Below are 23,152 nucleotides of genomic sequence, written 5' to 3'. Positions count from 1 at the left end.
ATAAAAGATTTTTAATTACACATCAGTTCCATCATTCCCCCATCAGTATGTATCACAATTTAAAAGTCTGATGGTGAGTGAGTGGGTTGTTAACTTGGAATACTCTAAAAACAACCCAACAGTAATGAGAGCTAAACAGCCAGTAACATTCCAGCTGAAGGAAACTTCTTAAGGATGAAGACCAACAACTTGTTACATATTTAAATTGGCTAGCTAGAAAGTCTTCTTAAAGGTTAATACTTCAAGTGGAAATATGTTAATTTAAAAAAATCTGATAACATCAATTTGGATACAGCTTACTCCTTACTGAAAATAAGCAGTAAGGCTAAAATATGAGCCAATTGCTGAAAGCCTGAACAATTCAAAAATGAATAACTGGATTGTAAATAATTAACACATATTTTCTAAGCAAACCAAAACCCACATTTTACAGAGTGTATCTACTCCCCATGATTCAGTTTATACTTCCATAAGTCTTATAACAGAGAAGACTTAAACATGATGTGTGTAAAAACATTACGCTTTGACACTCTAAAATATTCCATGTATATACAGACTGATACATTAATCATATATTATTTTACCAGCTTATTAAAGCTGAAGACGCATGGTGCTTTTGTTTTTCAGTCCTTTGTACTTAGATTTAACTGCATTACCTGAAAGTAATCAAACTACTACAGTTCAAAACAATTTTCTATGTATACTTTTAAAATAATATCCTCTAATTTAGAAATCACTGACACTCTACTGAATAAAATCAAGCATGAATCATGCCAAGTTGATCAATGAGGTGGCCAAGGAAATATAAAGGAAACCTTTATTAGCATTAAAACCTTGGGAAGGTTATCAGCAACATTACTGTGCTATAGAAATCACCTCCAGTGATTTCTATAACATAGTGAATGAATGAATAATCAAAATAGGGCAAGTATACACACCAAAATTATTAAGCATGAAAAAAACAACTCAACTGGCAATACGACATCTGACTGACAGCATAAAGAATGGACCTAACAGTGAGCAGTCAGGAACAGGACACAGAATCCAGATCCCACAAATATGCACAGATGCATGGTTGAGTATGACAAAAACCACAATAATAATAAAATATTAACAGTGAAAACTGAAAACCACCTAAATGTTCATTCATTTGAAAATATGGCATATAATTTTACCCAAATAATGGAGTATTATTACATACGTATAGGTGTTCATTGACATGGAATGAGTTCCATAACATAGTGTTGAGGTGGGGGAAAAAGAAGAGTAAAAATAACATGTATATCATGAAGAGTTATACACACGGGGAGAGAGATGCAAAAATTACCACCAAGATACAAATAGGTGTATCCTTCAGGTACATGAAAAAAATTAAACAGTAATTTAAATTCTCTTCTTTATTAGTATTGCTTACATTTTAAAAATATATATTCTATTTGTAATCAGAAAAAAGTTATCTTCATGTTAGAAAAGAGTGTATTTATCTTTTAATAATATAATTCTATCTGGGAGAAATTACCCTAAGAAAATAATTAGAAAAATTCATGAAGCTATAGACTCAAAGATGTTTATCACAGCAGTGTTTATTATAGTAAAATATTAGCAATAATCTAAGTGATCAATGGTAAACAATAATTATAATTATAATGCTATAATAATTATAGCATACCAAAAAGTCACTAAAAATTAAAAATACATCCATCACCTTGTAGTTCAGTGACTTTTGTCTTCTACTGGTCGGTTTCCTTGTCAGTAAAAAGGGGATGTAAAGAGCTCTTCCCTGGTTCCATTTTCCCTAGCCTATCACCTTTATCCGATCATAATAGGAAATGAAAAATCTGATGTTTGTGAGTTTCCTCTGATATTACATATCTCTACTTTAAAAATTACTTTGCTATGTGCTTTTGAAATATATTTCAAGATCAACATTCAATTTGCCATCAAGCAAGATGGCCATCGAAATTTAGGCTTAAAGAGCAAATAAACTTATGCTAAAATGAATATAAAAGTTTAAAACAGAGCCCGTGTGGTAGCACACGCCTGTAATCCCAGCTGCTCGGGAGGCGGAGGCAGGAGGATCACAAGTTCAAAGCCATCCTCGGCAATTTACTGAGGTCCTAAGCAACTCAGTGAGACCCTGTCTCTAAATAAAAATATAAAAAGGGCTGGGGGTTTGGGTTTGGCTCAGTGGTTAACCTGGGTTCAATCTCTGATACCAAAAAAAAAAAAAAACTTGAAAATGGAATTTCTATAACTTCTAGCCTAATTGTAAAAACAAAAAACATATAAAAAACTTCCTATATATATTCACAAAATAAGTTTGTTTATTCACCTCTACATGTAGCAAAATAGTGTTGGAAGACTGTCCACCTGTCTTCCTTAATGATCAACTTAGATGCTTTGGTACTGGGACAGGCCCCAATAAGAGGTCACCTCGATTACACCAACAGAAAAACTGGTATCCCTACTTAAGTGAACAACAAAATTTATACATATGTACTAGTTTCCTTCATTACTTTTATTATCATCATACCAAAGTATATTTTGTTGCTTTAAATAATTAAAACCTACCTGCCATGGTCTTTCCCAATCCAGTGGAATAGGAAATGCTCCAAGCCATGCTCCTACAAAACTAGAAATTGTAGTGATCTGGAGACTATTCTCCCAAATGGATGTAACTCTGTAAAACACACAGATGCAAATCATGGGTGGTCTATATTTTAGCTGTTGAAGAATCAATTGGGTAGCACAAATTAACACTATACATATATTAAGTTCATTTAAAATGAGCATCTCAAATTGACAGATATTTACCATGAACTATTTATAACTAACTGGTAAAAAAAAAAATACAAATATATTTTCATTGGAAAGGTAATAATATATGCACAGAGTGAGAGTCCAAAAATACAGAAGAGCATTTTGCAGTGACAACAAAATCTTCTTCCCACCTGTTATCATCAATTCCTGGTTTCTTTCCCCAGAGGCAACTGCTATTTCCAAATTACTCCATAACCTTCAAGAGATATTTTCTACATGTACAAATAAACACACAATTTTGTTTGCATAAATGAATATTACAAATATACATACATGCATATTTGCATAAATGAAGTGTACATATGTATATAACCTTCAAAACAAAATTCAAATTCATCATGCTATAAACCCAGTTTATCTTTTTTTGTTTACCTTTGTTAACAGCTACAATAGTATTCCAGGCACATCACTTCCTGTATTCCAATATAGAAGAGTTGTGTATTACGTACAGGTTAGTCAACATTTGTCAGCTACACACAGTCAAAAATTACTAGTGAGTTTCTTCAACTAGCATTCAGCAGAACAGAAACTTCTTCCAAAATTAGAGGAAGAAGAAAATTAGCTGAGTTGAATGCAAAAAAAGAATTATACTACTCAGGCAATGTTAAGGATTCTCTAAGGTAATCTGACTATATGTGGCTGACAAACAGTGACTAGCTCCCATGTAACACATGACTATCACACACTTCAGTACAAAAAAAAAAAAAAAAAAAAGTGATGTGCCAGGAGACATAAAGCTGGGAGAGATTGAAAGCAAGATTCAGTTTCTGCTGGGAAGAGTTTATTTCTAATGTTTTATGAAAGAAGAGGAAGTTCAGCTGGATTTGAAAGAACAGGTAGGTTTACACCTTGAACCAGAGAAAGAGATGCAATGCAGAAAAGAGAATATAAGTAAAATTGGGAGAGGCCAAGTGGAAGAACAGGAAATGAGGCTGGAAAAGTAGGTTAGAGTTGGAAATTTTAAAAGAACACCTTTATTAAGTATAGTACACAAATGCTAGAAAATTTTTTTTCAGTCCTACTATTCACCCATTTAAAGTATACAATTCAATAGTTTTGAGTATATTCACGCAGTTGTGCATAACCATCACCACAGTCATTTTTAGAACATTTTAATCACTCCAAAAAGAAACCATTAGCAGTCACTCATTTCTTCTCTCTCCCCCGACGCACCTCTTATTCCCCAGGCCTAAGCAACCACTAAGCTACTTTCCAGCTCTGTGGATTTGCCTATTCTGGATATTTCAAATAAATAGAATCATACATGCAGTCTTTTGTGACTGGTTTTCTCTGACAGAATAATTTCAAAGTTCATCTAATGTTGTAGCAGACATCAGTGTCTCATTGCTTCAAACATTTTATGGCTCAATCGTATTGCCCTGTATAGATATTTTATTTATGCATTCAACAGCTGATGGACATCTGGGTTGTTTCTGCTTTGGGGCTATTATGAATAATGGGGCTATGAATATTCATGTGCAATATTCTGTGTGGATGTGTATTTAAATTTCACATCAGGTTATACTTAGGAGTGGAACTGCTGGGTCATCTGGTAATTCTGTTTAATCATTTGAGGAACTGCAGAACGTGTCCCAAAGCAGCTGAACCATTTTACATTCCCACCAGTGGTGTAAGAAGGTTCCAATTTTTCCACATCCTACCAGCACTTGATGTTATCTGTTTTGATTATAGTCATCCTAGTGAATGTGAAACAGTATCTCAATGCTTTAGGGTTAGGATTTAAGAAAAGGTTTACATGCCATTCTAAATGAGCCACTGAAGGTTTTAAAAGAAGGCAGCAATATGGTCAAGATGTTTCAATAAGATTTGTGCAGATATCTTCTTTAACCTCTAGGCTCCAAATTCATTGGACTAAGGGGCAAGAAACATGTTTTCATATTTTTCATTGTTTCAGCACACTTGTGGCAAACTTATGTTTATTTAAATAAAAATGCAAATATCCAAGAGGTTATCCTCTATTTAGGTTGCATGGTATATCCAAGAGTATTTATGATTCTGCATATAATGAATATAGAAAAAATAGAAGCAAGATCTAGTTTAAAAAATACAAAAACTCCAAAGGCTATCTTTTTAAAATTAAAAAAATTATATTTATCAAAGCAGTATATGTAATACCTTTAAAGTAAAGGACTACAATTAAACTAATAACAGAAACAGTCTCCCCTTTCATCTCTCCCCACTCCTGACTTCTGCACCCAAATACTTTCAATTCTTCTTGCTGTTTCTTCTATGTACCTCAAACTTTAAAAACGCATTTTAAGTGTTGATTTTTTTCAAGATTTAGTTACTTCCTGAATTTTACTACAGGAGATGGCTTAGCTCCTTTCGGCTACAAGCACCCCATCTCCACATACACACTTCTCCCTCTTTGTCCCCACTTCAATGGTAACATCTCTCCTTTTCAGCTAAATAGCAGTGTCTCCATGAACATGATTTTGTAAATGCTAATCACTGAACCACACAGCAAGCCACAATCACCTTTCTCTTCTCTTAGTAAACATGATTTTTAATTGTCTTTGAATGTTAAAAACTGCCTCTCCCCACTCCCAGCTGTTTATGTACCTGCAAAATCATCTTCAAATAGTCCAAAAAAAAAAAAAAAAATACCTCTGCTAAATGCTCTCTCCTCCCTTCCTTCACCTGTTCCTATATGAACTGGTTTCTCTAGGCCTGCTGACAGCTGGGGTCCTATGATGTCCCTACACTACCATCTTGAATTCCCTTTGCCTCTCAGTTCTGGTTCTCCTGGATTCCAAGTCTCCTTCTCTCCCTCCCTCCCTTCCTCCCCTCTTTCTCTCCTTCCTCACCCTCTCAGTTCCTTCAATGGATTACTAAGAAAAGGTACCTGGAAAATAGATTTTTAGCGATATTTTAAATCTGAAAATGACTACTCTAGTAGGTTGGAAATAATTTTTCCTGAGAATTTTGAAAGCATTGCTCCATTGTTTTCTGATTTCCACCTGAGAGGTTCAGTGCCATTCTAGTCCCCTGTCCTCTGTAGGTAACTTGTTCCTTATTTCAATCATTATGAGTGAAATATATGGGCCTTAGTCTAGAATTTCAGTTCTTTGGGTTCTTGAAATTTTCCTTAGACCAGGTGCAGTGCCACACACATCTGTAATCCCAGCAACTCAGAAGACAGGCAGAAAGATCACAAGTTCAAAGCCAGCCACAGCAATTTAGTGAGGCCCTAAGCAACTCAGCAAGACCATACATATCTCAAAATAAAAAATAAAAAGGGCTAAGGATGTGGCTCAGTGATTAAGCACCCCTGGGTTTAATCCCTGGTACCAAAAAAATTAAAATGGCCAGACACAGAGGCACACACCTGTAATCCCAACATCTGAGGAAGATAAGGAAGGAGAATCCTAAATTCAAGGACAGCCTCAACAACCTAGTGAGGCCCTGTCTCAAAAAATAAAAAGGGCTCGATGCAGCTCAATGGTAAAGTGATCTGGGTTCAATCCCCAGTACCAAAAACACAAAAACAAACTTTTTCTGCCCAAAATCTTAGAAATTTTGCTTTTCCTACTCTTTTGCTGGAAATACTATTATTTTGAACCAATCTCTGCTTTTCTTACCTTTCACTCATTTTTCACATCTTTCTCTTTTTATTTGAAGAATCTTTTCATCTCACTATAGTATTGTAGTGATAGTTGTACAACTGTGTCTATACTAAAAATCACTGAATTATAATACACTGAAACCAGGTGAATTTTATGGTAGGTAGTCACATCTAAAAAAAGCTACTTTAATACAACAACAAAGTAAAATCCTTAACAGCTGACAGGATGCTTACTCTATATGAGTAAGATGATTCATTGTTCAGTATGTAGAATTTCACTTAATCTATTCCCTAAAGAGTTTGAACAAATATCTCAGCTTCTAGGGATAACTAGACTAGTTGAGGATGTGAGGAATACAAATATGTTTTCTCTATCTTCTCCCATGGTATAATCTTTATTGCTTATATTATTTTTATAGAATTTACATTCTGTTCTGTGACCCTAATTCATTTGATTATTTTCTTAACATAGTGAGCCCCTTTAGTATATAAGCTGAATAATTCCTTCATTTGGAGAACTGTCTTCTATCACATCTGTGAATTTTTTGTTTTGTATTAGGAGCACTAACTGGTCTTATGTCTGAATCACCTTTGTCTCTTCTCTATATTCATCATATTTTCTCTAATTATTTTATTCCTTCCAACCCCTTCCCTACTCCTCATTCATTTTGATTAGCTCAAATCTCTCCTCCCTAGTAAGATTTAATTTTGCAATTTGTCCATATTTATTGATGTTTATAATCTATGATCTATAATAGGGTGGTTTGGATTTTCAATTTATCTCATCAATTTTGCAACCTCTTCCTCTCCCTCATTTTGTTTCATTTTTTCATCTTTGCTTTTATTTTATTGAATTCATCATATCTTCCATAACATATTTCTGTGGTAAACTGTGGGAGTTTCTGTTTTTTTTTTCCTTGGGTAGTATTTTCCCCCAAACTGGATTCTTTGTCTTCTGCATAACCTTCCTGGACCCTTCCTTCTTTCACAGTGTATTTTAAGGTTATTGTGTGATTTCTATTCATCTTGCTCACACTTCACGTTGGCAGGCTGTCTAGACTACCTATTTGCTCAGATGAGTGAATTATCTTTGAAGCTGTCTTTCCATTTAACTGGTGCCAATTTTTTCTGTCTCAAAGATGCATTTTGAGAACTGGATGCTATTTTCTGTCCGGTTTTCTGTAACATGAGGTAAGGGAGAGAATGGAGGCAGGGCAAGGTTAATGCTACCTCTGTAATTCAATCAGTAATATTTAGTTGACATTTAATAAATGGTGGCTCCATGAATCAAACTTTTAAAAACTAGTAGCCAGGGCTTTATGCCTCCTACTCAAAACCAGATGAAACTATTGTATCACATAGTCTGCCTTCTCAGTAGAGCCCCAGTAAGAAGATGCCCTGTTTTGTTAAAAAATAAACAGGTCTGATGGTCAGTGAGGGAACCAGCACACTGTTGGTAAGACTATCTACATAGATATATACACATTCTTCAAATTTAAACTTAAGTTTGGTAGTGTCTATGAACTTCCTTTGATCTCCTAACTCTACTCCAGGAATACAGTTGACAGAAATCTTTGCACAACTATACAAAATTACATAGAACAAGTATGTTCATGAAAAGATTATAATCATGAAAATCCAATAACATTCAATAGCAAATTAAATAATCGTGGTACATGGAATACTTGTAATGAAAATTAACTGCTCAACATTCATCTTACCCCTGATAATTAGACTAATTCAATCATGGAATCCCATTCTCCTTCCCAATGATGAGTTTAGGAATAAGTGAGAAAGATAAGCTGCTGCCATCTCCCTCCCAGCCTGAGGATCCAGGAGAATCCCTATGAAGCGTAGCTACACCCTATCTATATTTAGAACCACCCAAACTGTATGGACATAATTGGTTCAAAACGACATAGGCTGGACTTTTATTTTACTTAAGGACACACCAACTAATGGTACTATGCAAAAAGAGGTAGATTATACTCATACAAATAAAGATGTTCATAATATATGAATGGAACAAAAAGTTATAAAGCAGTGAATAAATTCCCCATTTTGTTTTAAAATTACATTTGTTTTATGCATGGATGAAATTAGAAGAACATATAAAATCTATTTGTAATCACTGACTCTTCAATAGAATTATTAGGATCTTTAACTTTCTATGTTTTATTATTATTATTTGAAATTTTCATTTGAAATACATAAAAATATGCATATTTTAAAATATGCAGTAAAAATAACATGCATTCTTTTGTAATAAAGAATGAAGATAAGATGAAATGAAACAGGTAAATTCAATTTGATTAACTAATTTCTTACAGCATTGACATTTGTTTATTCTCATTTCATTGGTTTCCATAAAAATGTCATCTAAATTCTATGGTTATTGGCTAATTTTATCGTAGTTAGAGAATTTGCATTGCATATAGAGTCAATAGGGCTGAGAATAGAAATGGCTTGCTGTTCTGTGAACAAACAAGAAGTGATCAAAATAATGTTACAGATCAATATTCATGCAGGGTCCAAGTACCTGTCCTAATTATTTGTCTCTGAAATTAATTAGACCAATACCAATTCAAATAGGCCATTCTGAGTACCTCCTATATGCCAGATGGCGTATCATGTATCTGAGAGTAGTTAATAGTAAATGCCTCATGAAAACAGTATCTGTTGAATGGATTCGATCTTCTTAACTGTTCATCTTTTCATCTGAAAAAGAAACTCTACAACTCCTCCTAGTGGCTAAAGATATTTGACACAATTCTAATAGAAATTTCTCTTTCCTACTTAATAAATATTAGAATCAATGCCTCTTTGCCACTAAATATCTAAATATTTGTATGTATATTCAGATTAAATTGCTTTTTTTTTTTTTGAGACAGGATCTTGCTACCTTGCTCAGGCTAGTCTCAAACTTGCAGGCTCAAGATACTGCTGGCCTCAGCCTCACAGGTGTGCCACCATACCCAGCTCTACATATTACATATTCTGTGTGTTTTTTTTTTTTTTTTTTTTTTTTTTTGGCAGTGCTGGGGATCGAACCCAGGGCCTTGTGCTTGCAAGGCAAGCACTCTACCGACTGAGCTATCTTTCCAGCCCCTATTCTGTGTATTTGTGTATTTGGTCATTCGCTATCTTTTCACTCTTATTGTCCACAGTGTTTTTTCAATACAAAGTGTGTTTTTCTCTATAGAAATGAATCTCAGTATTTCACCTTGCAAAATCACGGATTTGTGTTTAATTGTATTCAGAAATTTTCTCAGTTCACCAAAGGTAATCGGGTTCTAACTTACACAATCATAATAACAGCATAAAAAAACTAATGAAACCAAAAGCAAACTTCACTGAAAAACAGGTCTGTGGTAATCAGATTACTACTTTCCTTTATAAGACAGTCTACAAATGAAAAAAGAAAAAAACCCATGGTAATTGTTAACACTAGGAAAAAAAACCTGAATTAAACTAGTACAAATTAAGTATATTCAGTAAAAAATACACCAATAAGAAACTGGCAGAATATTTTAAGAAGCTGAATAATTTTCCTACCAATTTTCTTTATGATAGCATTCTTTTGTTCTCCTGGAATAACTTTATATTTGCTTTAAGGAAAAATCTTGTTAAAATAGTATCACTTAATTCTGTATTAAATGTCAAAAGTATCAGAATTGATCCTTTACTTTTACAATGTTAATTACTACAAACCTCAAAGTTTTTGTTTTCAGTCTTCATGATTATGATCTGCTCAATATTAAATTTCCTATAAATGTGCAAATAAATACATTAAAATAACACATTTATATTGATTCAACATTATGAGAGATGTCATGCCAATTCAAAATTAGTCTATTTCTACTGAAATCCCACTTAGTCTTATTTCAATATTGCAATACCGAAAGGGCCAGCTTTAAATTAAAAAAAACTACAAAACGCTACTGTGTTTTTTAAAATTAAACACAGGATGAATAATATTTAAGTCTCTAAAATCTTCAATATTTTAACATATTTAAAATACCTTCAAACCATAGCATAAGAACTTTTTAAATTAGAAATTAATTTCTGCTCTAAATCGTTTGGGGTAAGAAAAATCTATTTTGTATAACTTAACAATAGGATTCTTTAGAAATAGAATTCTTTGAAACTAAAGTTGAAGCTCAATATGAATAATGGTAATGGCATACTGGGACAACTGTAGTGTAGCACCTAATTAATTGGGTTTTGTAGATATTTCATTTTATCATTACAGAACCATCAGATCTTCAATTTTTTAAACATTTTTGCATAAAAATAAACATTTAAACAGAAACAAATCCACAAAAATACAGTCATCTGGTCCTTGACAAAGGTGCCAAAAGCATACACTGGAGAAACAACGAGAGCTAGGAAAACTGGATATCTCCATGCAGAAGAGTGAAACTAGATCCCTACCTCTCACCCTGCATGAAGATCAACTCAAAATGGATCAAAGACCTAGGAATTAGATCACAAACAGTGAAACGGCTGAAAGAAACACAGGGGCAACACTCCCAACATTGGTGACTCCTTAATAAGACTCCTAAATCTTAAGAAATAAAACCAAAAAGCAATAGATGAGGTAGTATTAAATTAAAAAATTTCTGCATAACAAATGAAATAATTAAGGGTGTGAAGACAGAGCCTAGAGAATGAGAGAAAATCTTTGTCAGTTACTTTCTGACAGGGATTTAATAACCCGAATATATAAAGAACTTAAAAAACTAATAAATCATTCAAAAAATGAACATAAGATCTAAAGAGACACTTCTCAAAAGAAGAAATATAAATAGTCAACGAATACATTTCAAAAGTCTCAACATCTTTAGTAATCAGGGAGATGCAAATCAAAACTACACTTAAAGTTCATCTCAACTCAGAATGGCAATCATCAAGAATACAAATAATGATAATTGTTGGCAAGGATATGTGGAAAAAGTTACCTTTACGTGTTGTTGGTGGGACTGTAAATTATTACAACCACTTTAAAAGCAAGACCAGAGTTACTATGAATATACTTGTTAAAAGAAAAAAAGCAAGACCAGGAATGGAATCATCATATGACTCAACTATCCTACTCCTTGATATTTATCCAAAATAACTAAAATCAGCATACTATAGTGATACATCATACTGATGTTTATGGAAGCACAAGCCACAAAAGTCAAGTTATGTTACAAGCATATGTGTCCATCAATAGACAAAGGGATAAAGAAAATGTGCTATATATACACAATGGAGTTCTACTCAGTCAAAAAGGAGAATGAAATTATGGCATTTACAGGTAAATGGACAGCACTGGAGAACATCATGCTAAGAACATTATGAAATAAATCAGACTCAGAAACTCAAGGGTCAAATGTCTTCTCTCATATGTAAAAGTTAGAGAGAAAAAAGGAACAAAACTGGGGGAAGTCACAAAAATAGAAGGGCAATCAGTAGAGAAGAAATAAGGGAATAAAGGGGCAGCAAGGACAGGAGGGAAAAGGGAAGAACAAGGAAATGAAGTTTACTAAATTATGCCATGTGCATGTAAGAATATACCACATTTCATTCCAATTTTATATATAACTATAATGCATCAATTTAAAAAATAAATAAATAGAAGGATGACCAAAAGAGTAGCAGGAAATCAGGGGAGGGAGAAGAAAAAATGGGTAGTACTGAGGATAGAAATGAAGAAAATTATGTTATATGCATTCATGAATATGTCAAAATGAATGCCACTGTTACATCTAACCACAGTGCATGCACTAAAAATTTTTATATACATTTTTTAAATGAAAAAAATATTGAAAAATCTAAAGAGAGAAAGAAAAACACCTGGCAATACCAAACACTGGTAAGGAACTCTCATGCACTGCTGTCGGGCATGCAAAATAGTATGGCCAACTCGAACAATAGTTTGGCAGTTCTTTACAAAGCCAAACATAATCTTAACATACCAGCCAGCAATTGCACTCCTAGGTATTTACTGAACTGAACTGGAAACTTATGCCCACACAAAATCTACACGAAAATGTTTAGAGCAGCTTTACTTAAAATAGCAGAAACCTAGAAGCTGCCAGGATGTCAATAGGTAAACGGATAAGCAAACTATATCCCATACAATGGAATATTATTCAGTGACAAAGAAATTAACTCTTGAGTCATGAAAAGACCTGAATAAAACTTAAATGCATACTTTAGGTGAAAGAAGCTAGTCTTAAAAGGTTATATGCATACAGTATGATTCCAACAAGATGCCATTCTGGAAAAGGAAAAACTACAGAGATATTAAAAAGATCAGTGGGCCAAGTGTAGTAGCATCTGTAATCCCAGCTTCACAGGAGGATTTCAAGTTCAAGGTCAGCTCTGGCAACTTAACAAGACTGTGTCTCAAAAAAAAAAAAAAAAAAAAAAAAATTAGCAGGGTGGCAGACACCTGTAATCACAGCAGCTCAGGAGGCTGAGACAGGAGGATCACAAGTTCAAAGCCAGCCTCGGCAAATTTGCAAGGCCCTAAGCAACTCAGGGAGACCCTGTCTTAAATAAAATACAAAAAAAAAAAAAAAAAAGGCTGGGGATGTTGCTCAGTGGTTAAGTATCCCCGAGTTCAATTTGTGGTACAAAAAAAAAAAAAAAAAATTAAATTTAAAGGGTTGGGGTATAGCTCAGTGATAGAGCACTTGCCTAGATGTGGAGACCCTGGGGTCAATCACCAGTACAGGAAAAGGTGATACACAAGTGAATACACAGGGTATTATTAGGTCAGTGAACCTACTCTGCATGGTACTGTAATGATGGATACATGACATGCATTTATAAAAATCCACAAAGCTGTACAGGAACTTTAGTTAACAATGTGTCAATATTGGTTCACTAATTATAACAAATATACTAATTAATGCATGAAGTTAATAAACTGCCAGTGGAGGAAGTATATGGAAACTCTGAACTATCTGCTCAATTCTATAAATCTACAACTGTGCTAAAAAATAAAGTTCAGAATTATTTAAAAAAAAAATGAACATTAAAGAAGGTCACTCAAAAGTTAAACTACCACATTAGTTATTTCCTAGATCATTAAAAAAAAGTGACATGTTTTCTACACTAAATTCTTGTAATAAAAGTGTTAGGAAGAAATTGAACTATCACTAGTTAAATTATGATGTATGATTGAGATATGAAGACTTAGGCTCCCATCTCACAACAAAGTTCAAATGAACTTCACACTAAATTAACTGCAAAAACCATTACTCCTCTGTGGTTGTCTAGGCGCTAGAGTCCTTGGTCTGTTATCTGACCTAAGAAGACTGAGACAAACCAGTCAGGATTAGAAGTATAATATATAAAGATGCTCCTTGACATTTGTTAATCCACTTGACAAACATTTCTTGAGCACCTACTATTGATTTCACTTATTAGCTTACTCAGGTCTGACAATAACCCTGCTAAGTACATATTAGTTTTATTCTAGTCATGTTATACATGAGGATCTATGAAGCTAAGTGCTTGTCTAAGATCATTTGGCCACTGAGTAGTGAAGACCAAGAATCCATTTTCTGACTCCCAATATTCTATATGGTATATCAGATGATCTAGACTCAAGTCCTAGTTCTATCAATTATTAGCTATCACCTGTTAGTTTTCCAGCAACCTCATGTATAAAACAATGAAAATAGGAATATCTCACTAGATTGCTCTGAGAAATGCCATAAAATTCATGAAAATGCTTTAAAAGTTACTAAAATATTTTCATATTATTACTATTTCATGTCATGTCCTGTATGATATTAAATGTTTTGTATTACAAAGTGATTATTTTTAGAATAGTCCTCTAGCTACTGAATTGTTCTCCGATTGTATGATGGAAATTTTAGAAGAATAACTTTTGCAGTCTATTGAAACAGGTGGTATCAAAAAATCTTGTACTTGACACAGACCTAACTTTCAATAATCAAACAGGTTAAGTACTGGCAAAAATCTTCATTAATATGTTTCAATTTTTAAAAGACAACAAAAGGGATTCAGTGGAAAGTTGACTTAGTTGGTCTCCTGGCCTACACAGAGACAACCAATTTTTAAAAAAATCAGATTCTTATATATCTTCTAGAAACACATAAGTATATATATTCCCCTTACCACATCCTATGTACATTTTTTAATCATGCTTTTTTCTACCTAACATAGAATAAATAAAGGAGAAAGAATGTGTGAGAGAGTATGTGTTTGTAGCTGCATAGTATTGCATATTGTGCATTAAATGTTATTTAACTGTACCTTTTTTTTTTTTTTTTTTTATGGTACTGGGGATTGAACTCAGGGGCACCCAACCCCTGAACTACATCCCTAGCCCTATTTTTATTTTATTCACAGACAGGGTATGAGTTGCTTAGCACCTCACTTTTTCTGATAGCAAAGATAGCACCTTGCCATCCTCCTGCCTCAGCCTCCTGAGCTGCTGGGATTATAGGAGTGCGCCACTGTGCCTGGTTAACCATATCCTTTTCTAATGGACATTGAGGCTATTTTCAATGCCAAAATGAGTAATCTTATGCACTCAATATTTTGTAGATGTGTTATAAATGTTACCAAACTGTACTTCATAGAATCTGAACCAATTTACCCACCAGAGACTTTGGCACTTGCTCCTCCAAACTCTTGACACTATGTATTATTAAAATTTATTATCTGGGCTGGGGCTGGGGCTCACTGGAGAGCACTTGCCTCTCATGTGTGGGGCACTGGGTTTGATCCTCAGGACCACATAAAAATAATAAATATATTATGTCCATCTACAACTAAAAAATATTTTTTTAAAAATTTATTATCTTTGCCAATCTAGCTAGAAAATGTAATTTCTCTTCCAAAAGTTTTTAGTTTTACTTCTGTTATAGATCCTTCTGAGAAGAGATAAAGTGCAACAGGCATGCAAACAACATGCCAACAATTTTATTCACCAAATCTCAGAAGTTTCAAAGGCAAATTTTAAAATGGATTTTAAAAGTTTTTTACTCAGGAGAATACAGGCATGCTTCAGTCTATAAGTAGAAAGAGAATTTTAAAAGGCCATGGAAAAATCTATACATATGAAGTCCATAAGTTACTATGAAAAACTAGGAATAGTTTTTTCCTCTGTTTCCCTTGAGACTTAACATTTAACTTTTTTCAATTTGGAGACATTAGGAACTTATATCCATGGCTATGTAATGCTTGCTTTGAAGATTCAAATTTGGTACAGTTTGATATATAGGGGAACAACATGAGCAACTTCATCCAGAGAAACACTACGTAAACATGAAAAACTGCACCCAGATGTACTATGAGATACAGGAAAACACGAAATGTTTTTACAGTATGCCCCTCAAACCTCTACCAGCTAGTCAAAATAGCATTGTACTAGCATGTGGATAAACATACAGGTCAATGGAACAGAACATATAAAAGCATGTTCTTACGATCATTCAATGGGGGAAAAGAGTCACAACTGGTGTTAGGACAATACCATGTAAAAGAAGGAAGGTGAACCCTTATGTCACACCACATATAAAAACTAACACAAAATGAGGTGTGTGGCGGGGGGTGGGAAATTAACACAAAATGAATCAAAACTTATAATACAAGAGGTTAAGTCATAAATTTCTTGGAAGAAAACATAGATGTAAATCTTTATGACCTTGATTTGGCAATAGATTCTTGGATATGACATTAAACATATGAACAACAAAAGAAAAAAGATGGATGAACTAGGCTTCATCAAAATTTAAACATTCTGGGCTTCAAAGGGCACAATCAAGAAAGTGAAAAGACAAAGATAAAAAATAAATAAAATAAAATTTTTTAAAATTTAAAATTAAAAAAAAAAAAGAAAGGGAAAAGACACTATAGACTGGGACAAAAATTTTCAAACCATGTATCTCATGAGGAAGTTATAGTAAGACTATATAAATAACTCTTACAACTCATAATAAAAAGACAACTCAATTTAAAAATGAGCAAAGTTTCTGGAGAGACATTTCTTCAGTGAAAATATATACTGGCCAAAAGGTACATGAAAAGATTTTTTACTGTCAGCAGTAAATGTAAATAAAAACACAATAAGATAAAACTTCATACCCATTAGGATAGCAACAATCAAAAGATCAGATAACAAGTATTGTTGAGGATATAAGAAGAATCAGAACTTTCAAATAATAACAAAAAGGTAGAAAGAACCCAGATACCTATCAATGAATGAAGGAATAAACACACTGTAGTACACACCAATACAACAGAATGTTATTCAGCCATAAAAAGAAATGAAGTACTATACATGCTACAACATGGATGAACCTGAAAAAAAAATACACATTGTATGATTCCATTTACATGAAATGTCTGAGATAGGTAATTATATAGAGATAATAATAGATAAGAAGTTATTAGGGCTTGGGAATGGGGACCTAAGGAGATGAAAGCTAAAGGATAAAGGGATTGTTTTTAGTACTGAGGACTGAACCCAGGGCTTCATGCATGCTAGGTGCTCTACCACAGAGCTTACAGCCCCAGCGCACAAAGTTTCTTTTTGAGGTGATTTAAATGTTCTAAATTTGACTCTACTGGTAGTTGTACATGTCTGTGAATACACTAAAACCATTAAATTGTTCACTTTAGGTAATGTGTATGGTATGTGAATTACATCCCAATACTATTTTAATATCATCTTTTTGGAGACAGGGTCTTACTAGGTTGCCCAGGTTAGTCTCAAATTTGTGGGCTCAAGACTCTTGTCTCAGCCTCCTCACCAGCTGGGACTATAAGTAGATACCATGATGCCCCAGCTTCAATACACTTTTTCAAAAAGTATTCTCCCAGCTACCTCAGTTTACCAAACATCAAGTCATACTCATCCACATCTGGGGTTAACTTTGGGTCAGATTTCCAACAACCATTCTTCACTACTTCACAGTAACTCAGAAGAGACAACCCTTCCCATGTCTACTTTCAAAGGCAAACTTCAAATTTCTTCCTAGGAAAAGAGCTATATTTTATGTAATATTTATGTATTTCTTAACCACTTAACATGTCAAATGGTGCTACCATTTTCATTAAGTTTCTATCTTTATTCACGCCTGTTCATCCCAGCAACTCAGGAGGCTGAGGCAAGAGGATCGCAAGTTCAAAGCCAGCCTCAGCAACTTGGTGAGATACTGTAAAAAGGTAAAAAAAAGGCCTGGGGACATGGCTCAGTGGTTAAGTGCTCCTGGGTTCAATCCCTGGTACCAAATTTAAAAAGTTCCTATGTGTCACTGGCCAAGTTTTTGAGTGTTCCATCCCTAACCCCATCGTTCCCACAAGTTTTATGTTTTTTACTATCCAATTTTGCTAAATTCAGTGATTTTTATGAATACATACACCCTGTTATACCAGAACTAACTGTAAAAATCAAATGACAATGTCCCCTCCAAATATATCATTACCTATTAGAAAAATTCAAAGCTTAATTAATCAGCAGTACAAACCAGTAAGATTGCAACCAGTTTCCACTGTTTAAAATTTCAAACTAAGAAATTAAAAGAAATTAATTTAAAATGCCATGGTAATAATGCAGGAAGATATTTTCAGTTGTTACACTTTTGTTTTCTACAGTCTTTATGAATAGAAAATAGTTCTTAAGAACACAATCATTTCCCAAGGAATAAGACAGTAATTTACGGAACCAAACACTCAGCATGCATTCCCTGCTCTCCTTTAGCTGTTTGTTCCCTTCCAAATTGCACAAAAATACCATTTTCATTTCAGTTTTCATCCATTCCCTTTGCACAAGGTATCTTTTCTTCCTGGTCTCATCAAATCTTTTATTCCTGACCCAAGATCATTCCCCGCACCAGCCCCATTCTTCACTGCTCCCTATTCCTCTGAGTTCCTACAGCACAGATTGTTCAATTTACAGTTTTAGTTTCATACTATTTGTTCATTTCATTCTTATCCCTTGAATGTTGCAAGCTCCTCAGGGGGAAAAAATCTTCCTAATATTTTGAAATTCACATAGAGCTTAGCATGTGGAGGACAGTAAGTACTCAAGACGTTTTTGCTGCTAGGTAACAAACAGAACAAAATTACAGGTACCAAATTATCTTCTGGTTTTCTTAGTTAGAACTCCACCATCTCTGGTAAGTATTATTTCAATGTCTTTGAAGAAGCTAAATTTTTAACTTGGCTTTACTGAAAATATTTATGGTTGCTAAGGAAATAAAATCTGTTCAATCTGCACTCCAATATTTTTATCATGACAAAGGACAAACAAGAAATTCTTGCTATTACATGAAACATTTTTATAAGTACACCATTTGCATATTACAAAATATATGTAAACAATTTTATTTGAAGCACTTTATCATAATGCCAAATCATCCCAGTGATTTCAAAAGCTTTCTTTTGGTAGCAGAAACTTTTTTTTTTCCCAAACAAAAAGTAAATTCTACCATACCGAAAAAAAAAACATACTCGATTTTGCTAATGTGGAGGAAGAGGGCTATAGTCTGCCTGCTTGGGTCCCTCTCAAACCATCTGTTCTCTGCCTCAATTCCCCAAATTCACTGGCCCCTTTTGGCATTTTTGAGAATCACACAGTGCTGAGAAACATTCATGGAATAATCAGCACACTGTCATGAATAGAAAAACACTTTATTAATTTTTTTTAAATTACTATTCACAAAATATAAAATTAAAACTTACCCATTTCTACTGAAAACTCTAAGCCAGGCTTTGAGGTTTGGTCCTAACAAACATAAACAAGGTACAGTAGTAAAAGTAGACAAAAGAACTGCAAATAAAAATGTTTCCAACACCAACCTAAAAAACAAAAACAAAAAACTATTAATTTCTTAAAGAGTGTTGAAAATGCACATACACACATATACAAAATCTTTATCACATGAGCAGATTTAATATAAAAATATTTTCTGATATTTTGAAAGATTACATGAATCCCATCAAAATGACTATAATAATTTACCACTAACATACAAACTTTAAAAGCCAATCTAGGAAATATCATGTTTTCATGGTCAATTTCAAAAATGTGAAAAACCCTAAGATCCATACTGAAACTTCCATTTCTAAATGTTAGCTTTCTTCTGCAACAATCACCAGAACTTTCTCTACAACCAATGATTCAACTCTTATTTCTAGTCTATGCTGGATTAGACAAAAGCTATCATTTCAGATGATAAAGGTCTTGTTCTCCTCTCTCTAGAAAAGAATAAATCTGTTAGTTTAATACGTATATGTACAGTTACGTATAAATATTTATAACTGTATACATAATTATAGATGTATGTGTATGCATATATATGTATATATATTATTCATTTCACCATGATCATTAATCACTGCTAAACTGAAGTTTTCCAAACTTAATAAACATTATGTAAGAAAGATTTATTAGTCTCCACTGATTTGAAATTGGTTAGTTTTGAAAAAGTGTTAATTTGACCTATATTAGCTTAACTGTTTAATTATTTTTTTTAATTTTTTACAGAATGGATTTTGATTTTAATACAAACATTTATTGACTTTCCTTAGGAAAACAAACTCTTTCAACTACTTCAGAATCACATTTGCTAAGAACTGATATGTTATTTATAACCAACTTACACATATCATGACAGTGAGTTCCCTTAGAGGTTTTAAAAGAAACATATTACTATTTTAATATTAATTAGTCTTTTAAATATACATACACACAGTTCCTCTTCTGCCCTCCCTCCTTCCAACATGTAGTTGGGTAACAGAAGACTAAGTAATAGAAGCATTTAATGAACTAAGTTATGAATTGTGCTAAAGAAAAAATGATGTTGTTCTTGATTCATTAATCATACCACAGTTTTTCTCTAATTGCCTACGGAGTTAGCACATTGTTTAGTAAATCAGTTTTCTAAAATATAAAGTTAAAGTACACATTTCAAACTTACTCTATTAGTGGTGCTCCATAGAGAACAAAAATCACATGAAAGGAAAAGCAAGACATAAGAAAGTAGATACAACATTTCAAAACTCTGGTTACCTAAAAGAGAAATGAATAATGTGAAGACTCAAGAGACTAACTAAAGGACAAATTTTTCCATTTTATCTACAAATACAACTTTTTTCCATAATGTGTGAAACAGCTGAATGTTCTAAGAGGCAAATATCATACACATCCACATTCTACCCACCCATGAGTCAAATGGATTTCTGTTCCTATAGTATGTATTGAGCTATTCTATTAATCCATGTAACGGAGTGCTAAGATATAAAATATACACAGTACTTATTATGTAACGCATGAAAGCACCGCAAAATATAACGTTTTTTTTGTTTTGTTTTTTCATTTTAAAACAAAACTCCTGGGAAAATTGCAACACAAAAACAAAATACTATATAATTTTCTAAGTCACATTCATATTACTGTATGAATCACATGAAAAAAGACCAGATAGATATGTGTATCTGTAGATGTGCTATCTACAAATAGCACATGTGGGACTCACTTGATTAGGAAATTAAGAAGATATAATTATAAATATACATTAAGCTTTTAAAATCATAAGGCAGTAAAGATGTTAAATTACCTGAGAGTTTATACATAATATTGAATGTTAAGTGAGGACTTTATTAAAGTAATAGTGAAGCACAGTGAATATTCCAGAAAATTGATTCTCTGAAATATATTTAACTGTTTAATCAAGGAAGACTTGTTTGAAACAATTACCAGTGACTTCTTTTGTAATTCCTGAAAAGTACGCTTTCTTTCAGAAATGCAAAAGTAAATGAAAACAAACTGCAATGTCTTCTAAAATAAGGTTTAAAGATAGCCATATGTATTTATCTTCAATGGTAATGTCAACCAATGGATTATACAGGCTCACAGTGCTATAATATACACTAAAGAAGTCATAATTCCACAATGAATGCACAGCAAGGATCCATCAAACATGGTGGGTACAGCAAACAACAAGCTACTGATTTGAAAAAAAAATCAGGTTTCTTTACATGCCTTAAGTAACCCAAAGAGGACAAACACTTTATTCTTTCATTAAAAGAAACACAACTTCCATCCAATAATTGCTTAAGTATAAGCCTTACCTTATGTGATAATGAACTTCTTTTAGAAGACACATTTGGTTTCACTACCAAATATAATACTAGATTGACAGCAGTTACAAAAACAGAACAGATACACAACCACGTCAAGTGTGTTTCCAATATTGAGAAGTTCTCCAAGAATACTGATGGAATGAAGATGCTTAGGATAATTGAAAATATGCATAAAAGATGGGTATACAGCAGTCTCTTGATATCTGTATCTTTCATGGTGTTTTCTTTGGTGACTATCTAATGAAAAACAAATTAAGAAAAGAAAGACATATGTAATAATGATTTTCCCATTATCCTAAATGTTTCAACCTCTAAAAAGAAGCAATGAGCTATTTACTGTCTTTAAATACATATGTTTAAATTACAGGGAGCTTATGTATTATACTGACTAATGTTAAGTGAGGACTTTGTATTAAGAAATTATCAATAGGTTACATTGTGGTGAATAACCCAGAAAATTAAAGCATCCCAGAAAAATATAACACACACGTGTGCACACACGGAAGTGGAGGGAAGGGATGCACAAATGTGAAAGAAAAACAGGTGAATCTGAGATTTGTACTAATGGTCCTCATTTAATTCACACAAATCATTTTTCAAAGGCACCTACTTTACTCATAAGAAAACAGGATGAACTAATTAGGTGACAGGTACAAGGTTTCACACGATTGTCATTTCAAGCCCTAGCCTCTTTGCTACAAAGATACACTTCCAGGGATTGGGAACACAAGGGATGGTAAAATACAACCAAAGTTTCTTCAAGACGCTAAGCTCCACTGACAGCGGGTCGGGCAGGGACAGAATCAGGAAACCCTTTGTATACAGATTCCTTCTGAGCCACTCTTGGAATCCCAGCTACCATCTGCAGATGTGGACGCAAGAGAGCAGTAAGCACCCACGCTCAGAGGCTTACTGGATGAAGTAGGTGAAGTGTGCACCCTTCCTCGACACTGGCGCTGTCAGGCCTTAGAGCACGCCAAACATCGCGAGGCCGCCGCCTCGGCGTTACGATTCGACCTGACCCAGGTGGGCAGGCGTGGCGGCAGAAAAAGCACATTTGAGCTATCCCAGAGCAGGCTTCGCGGGGATGCTGGACCTTCAGTTACAGACCCACCTCACGCTGGTCGCTCGGGACTCTGCCCCAGCCTCAGCCGGCCGGGTTGTAAACATCGAGAAAATCAGTTGAGGGGCATAATCTAAGAATACAGGTGCTGGACACAAGGGAACACTGAAGGACAGAGACAGAAACTCGGATCCGAAAGAGGGTCCCTTCTTCAGGACAGCCCCTGGGTCACGCCGAAAGGGTGGCGCTCGGGCGGCGGGTGGGCTGCGGCCGTGGGCACGCCGGGCGCGGAAGTTCGCAACCACTCCGGCAGTTGGCGAAGTGATGTGCACCCGCGAGAGGTGAGTGGGCCGGGGGTGTCCATCAGGGCTTACCTAACTCTCCCGCCCGCGGAGGGGAAGGGGAGGCACTGCCTCCCACTGTCAGGTGAGACGGGCTGCCATGACCTTCGCGCAGGCGCAGGCCCAGGAGGTGGAGACCCACGGCCGCACAGCCAATCGCAGAGGGGAGTAGGTGGAGCCAACGAGACAGCCCCACCCACCTGCTCTCGTTTATTCCTCCCG

General features: G+C 34.3%; 1 protein-coding gene across 3 annotated transcripts in view; it reads right to left on the bottom strand.

The window, feature by feature from the left end:
- Window positions 1-23,102, bottom strand: part of PIGF (phosphatidylinositol glycan anchor biosynthesis class F) — a 33,985-nt gene extending 10,883 nt beyond the window's left edge. The window contains exons 1-5 of one of the 3 annotated variants that reach the window (XM_079111229.1): window positions 22,964-23,102; window positions 21,515-21,763; window positions 20,362-20,453; window positions 19,124-19,240; window positions 2,572-2,680 (exon numbers count right to left, since the gene is read on the bottom strand). In XM_079111229.1, the coding sequence (XP_078967355.1) occupies window positions 2,572-2,680; window positions 19,124-19,240; window positions 20,362-20,453; window positions 21,515-21,742 (546 nt within the window). In that variant the 5' untranslated portion in view covers window positions 21,743-21,763; window positions 22,964-23,102. Of the gene's footprint in view, window positions 1-2,567; window positions 2,681-19,123; window positions 19,241-20,361; window positions 20,454-21,514; window positions 21,764-22,439; window positions 22,927-22,963 lie in introns of those variants that run through there. The other 2 variants (XM_079111230.1, XM_079111228.1) reach the window with 2 other exon arrangements.
- Between the last annotated feature and the right edge of the window lie 50 nt (window positions 23,103-23,152).

The sequence above is a fragment of the Sciurus vulgaris genome (genome assembly GCF_902686455.1).
Source record: "Sciurus vulgaris genome assembly, chromosome: 14".
In the NCBI taxonomy this organism is placed as follows: Eukaryota; Metazoa; Chordata; class Mammalia; order Rodentia; family Sciuridae; genus Sciurus; species Sciurus vulgaris.
Note: the sequence above shows the minus strand (reverse complement) of the source record. Positions and strands in the feature narration are given on the sequence as shown.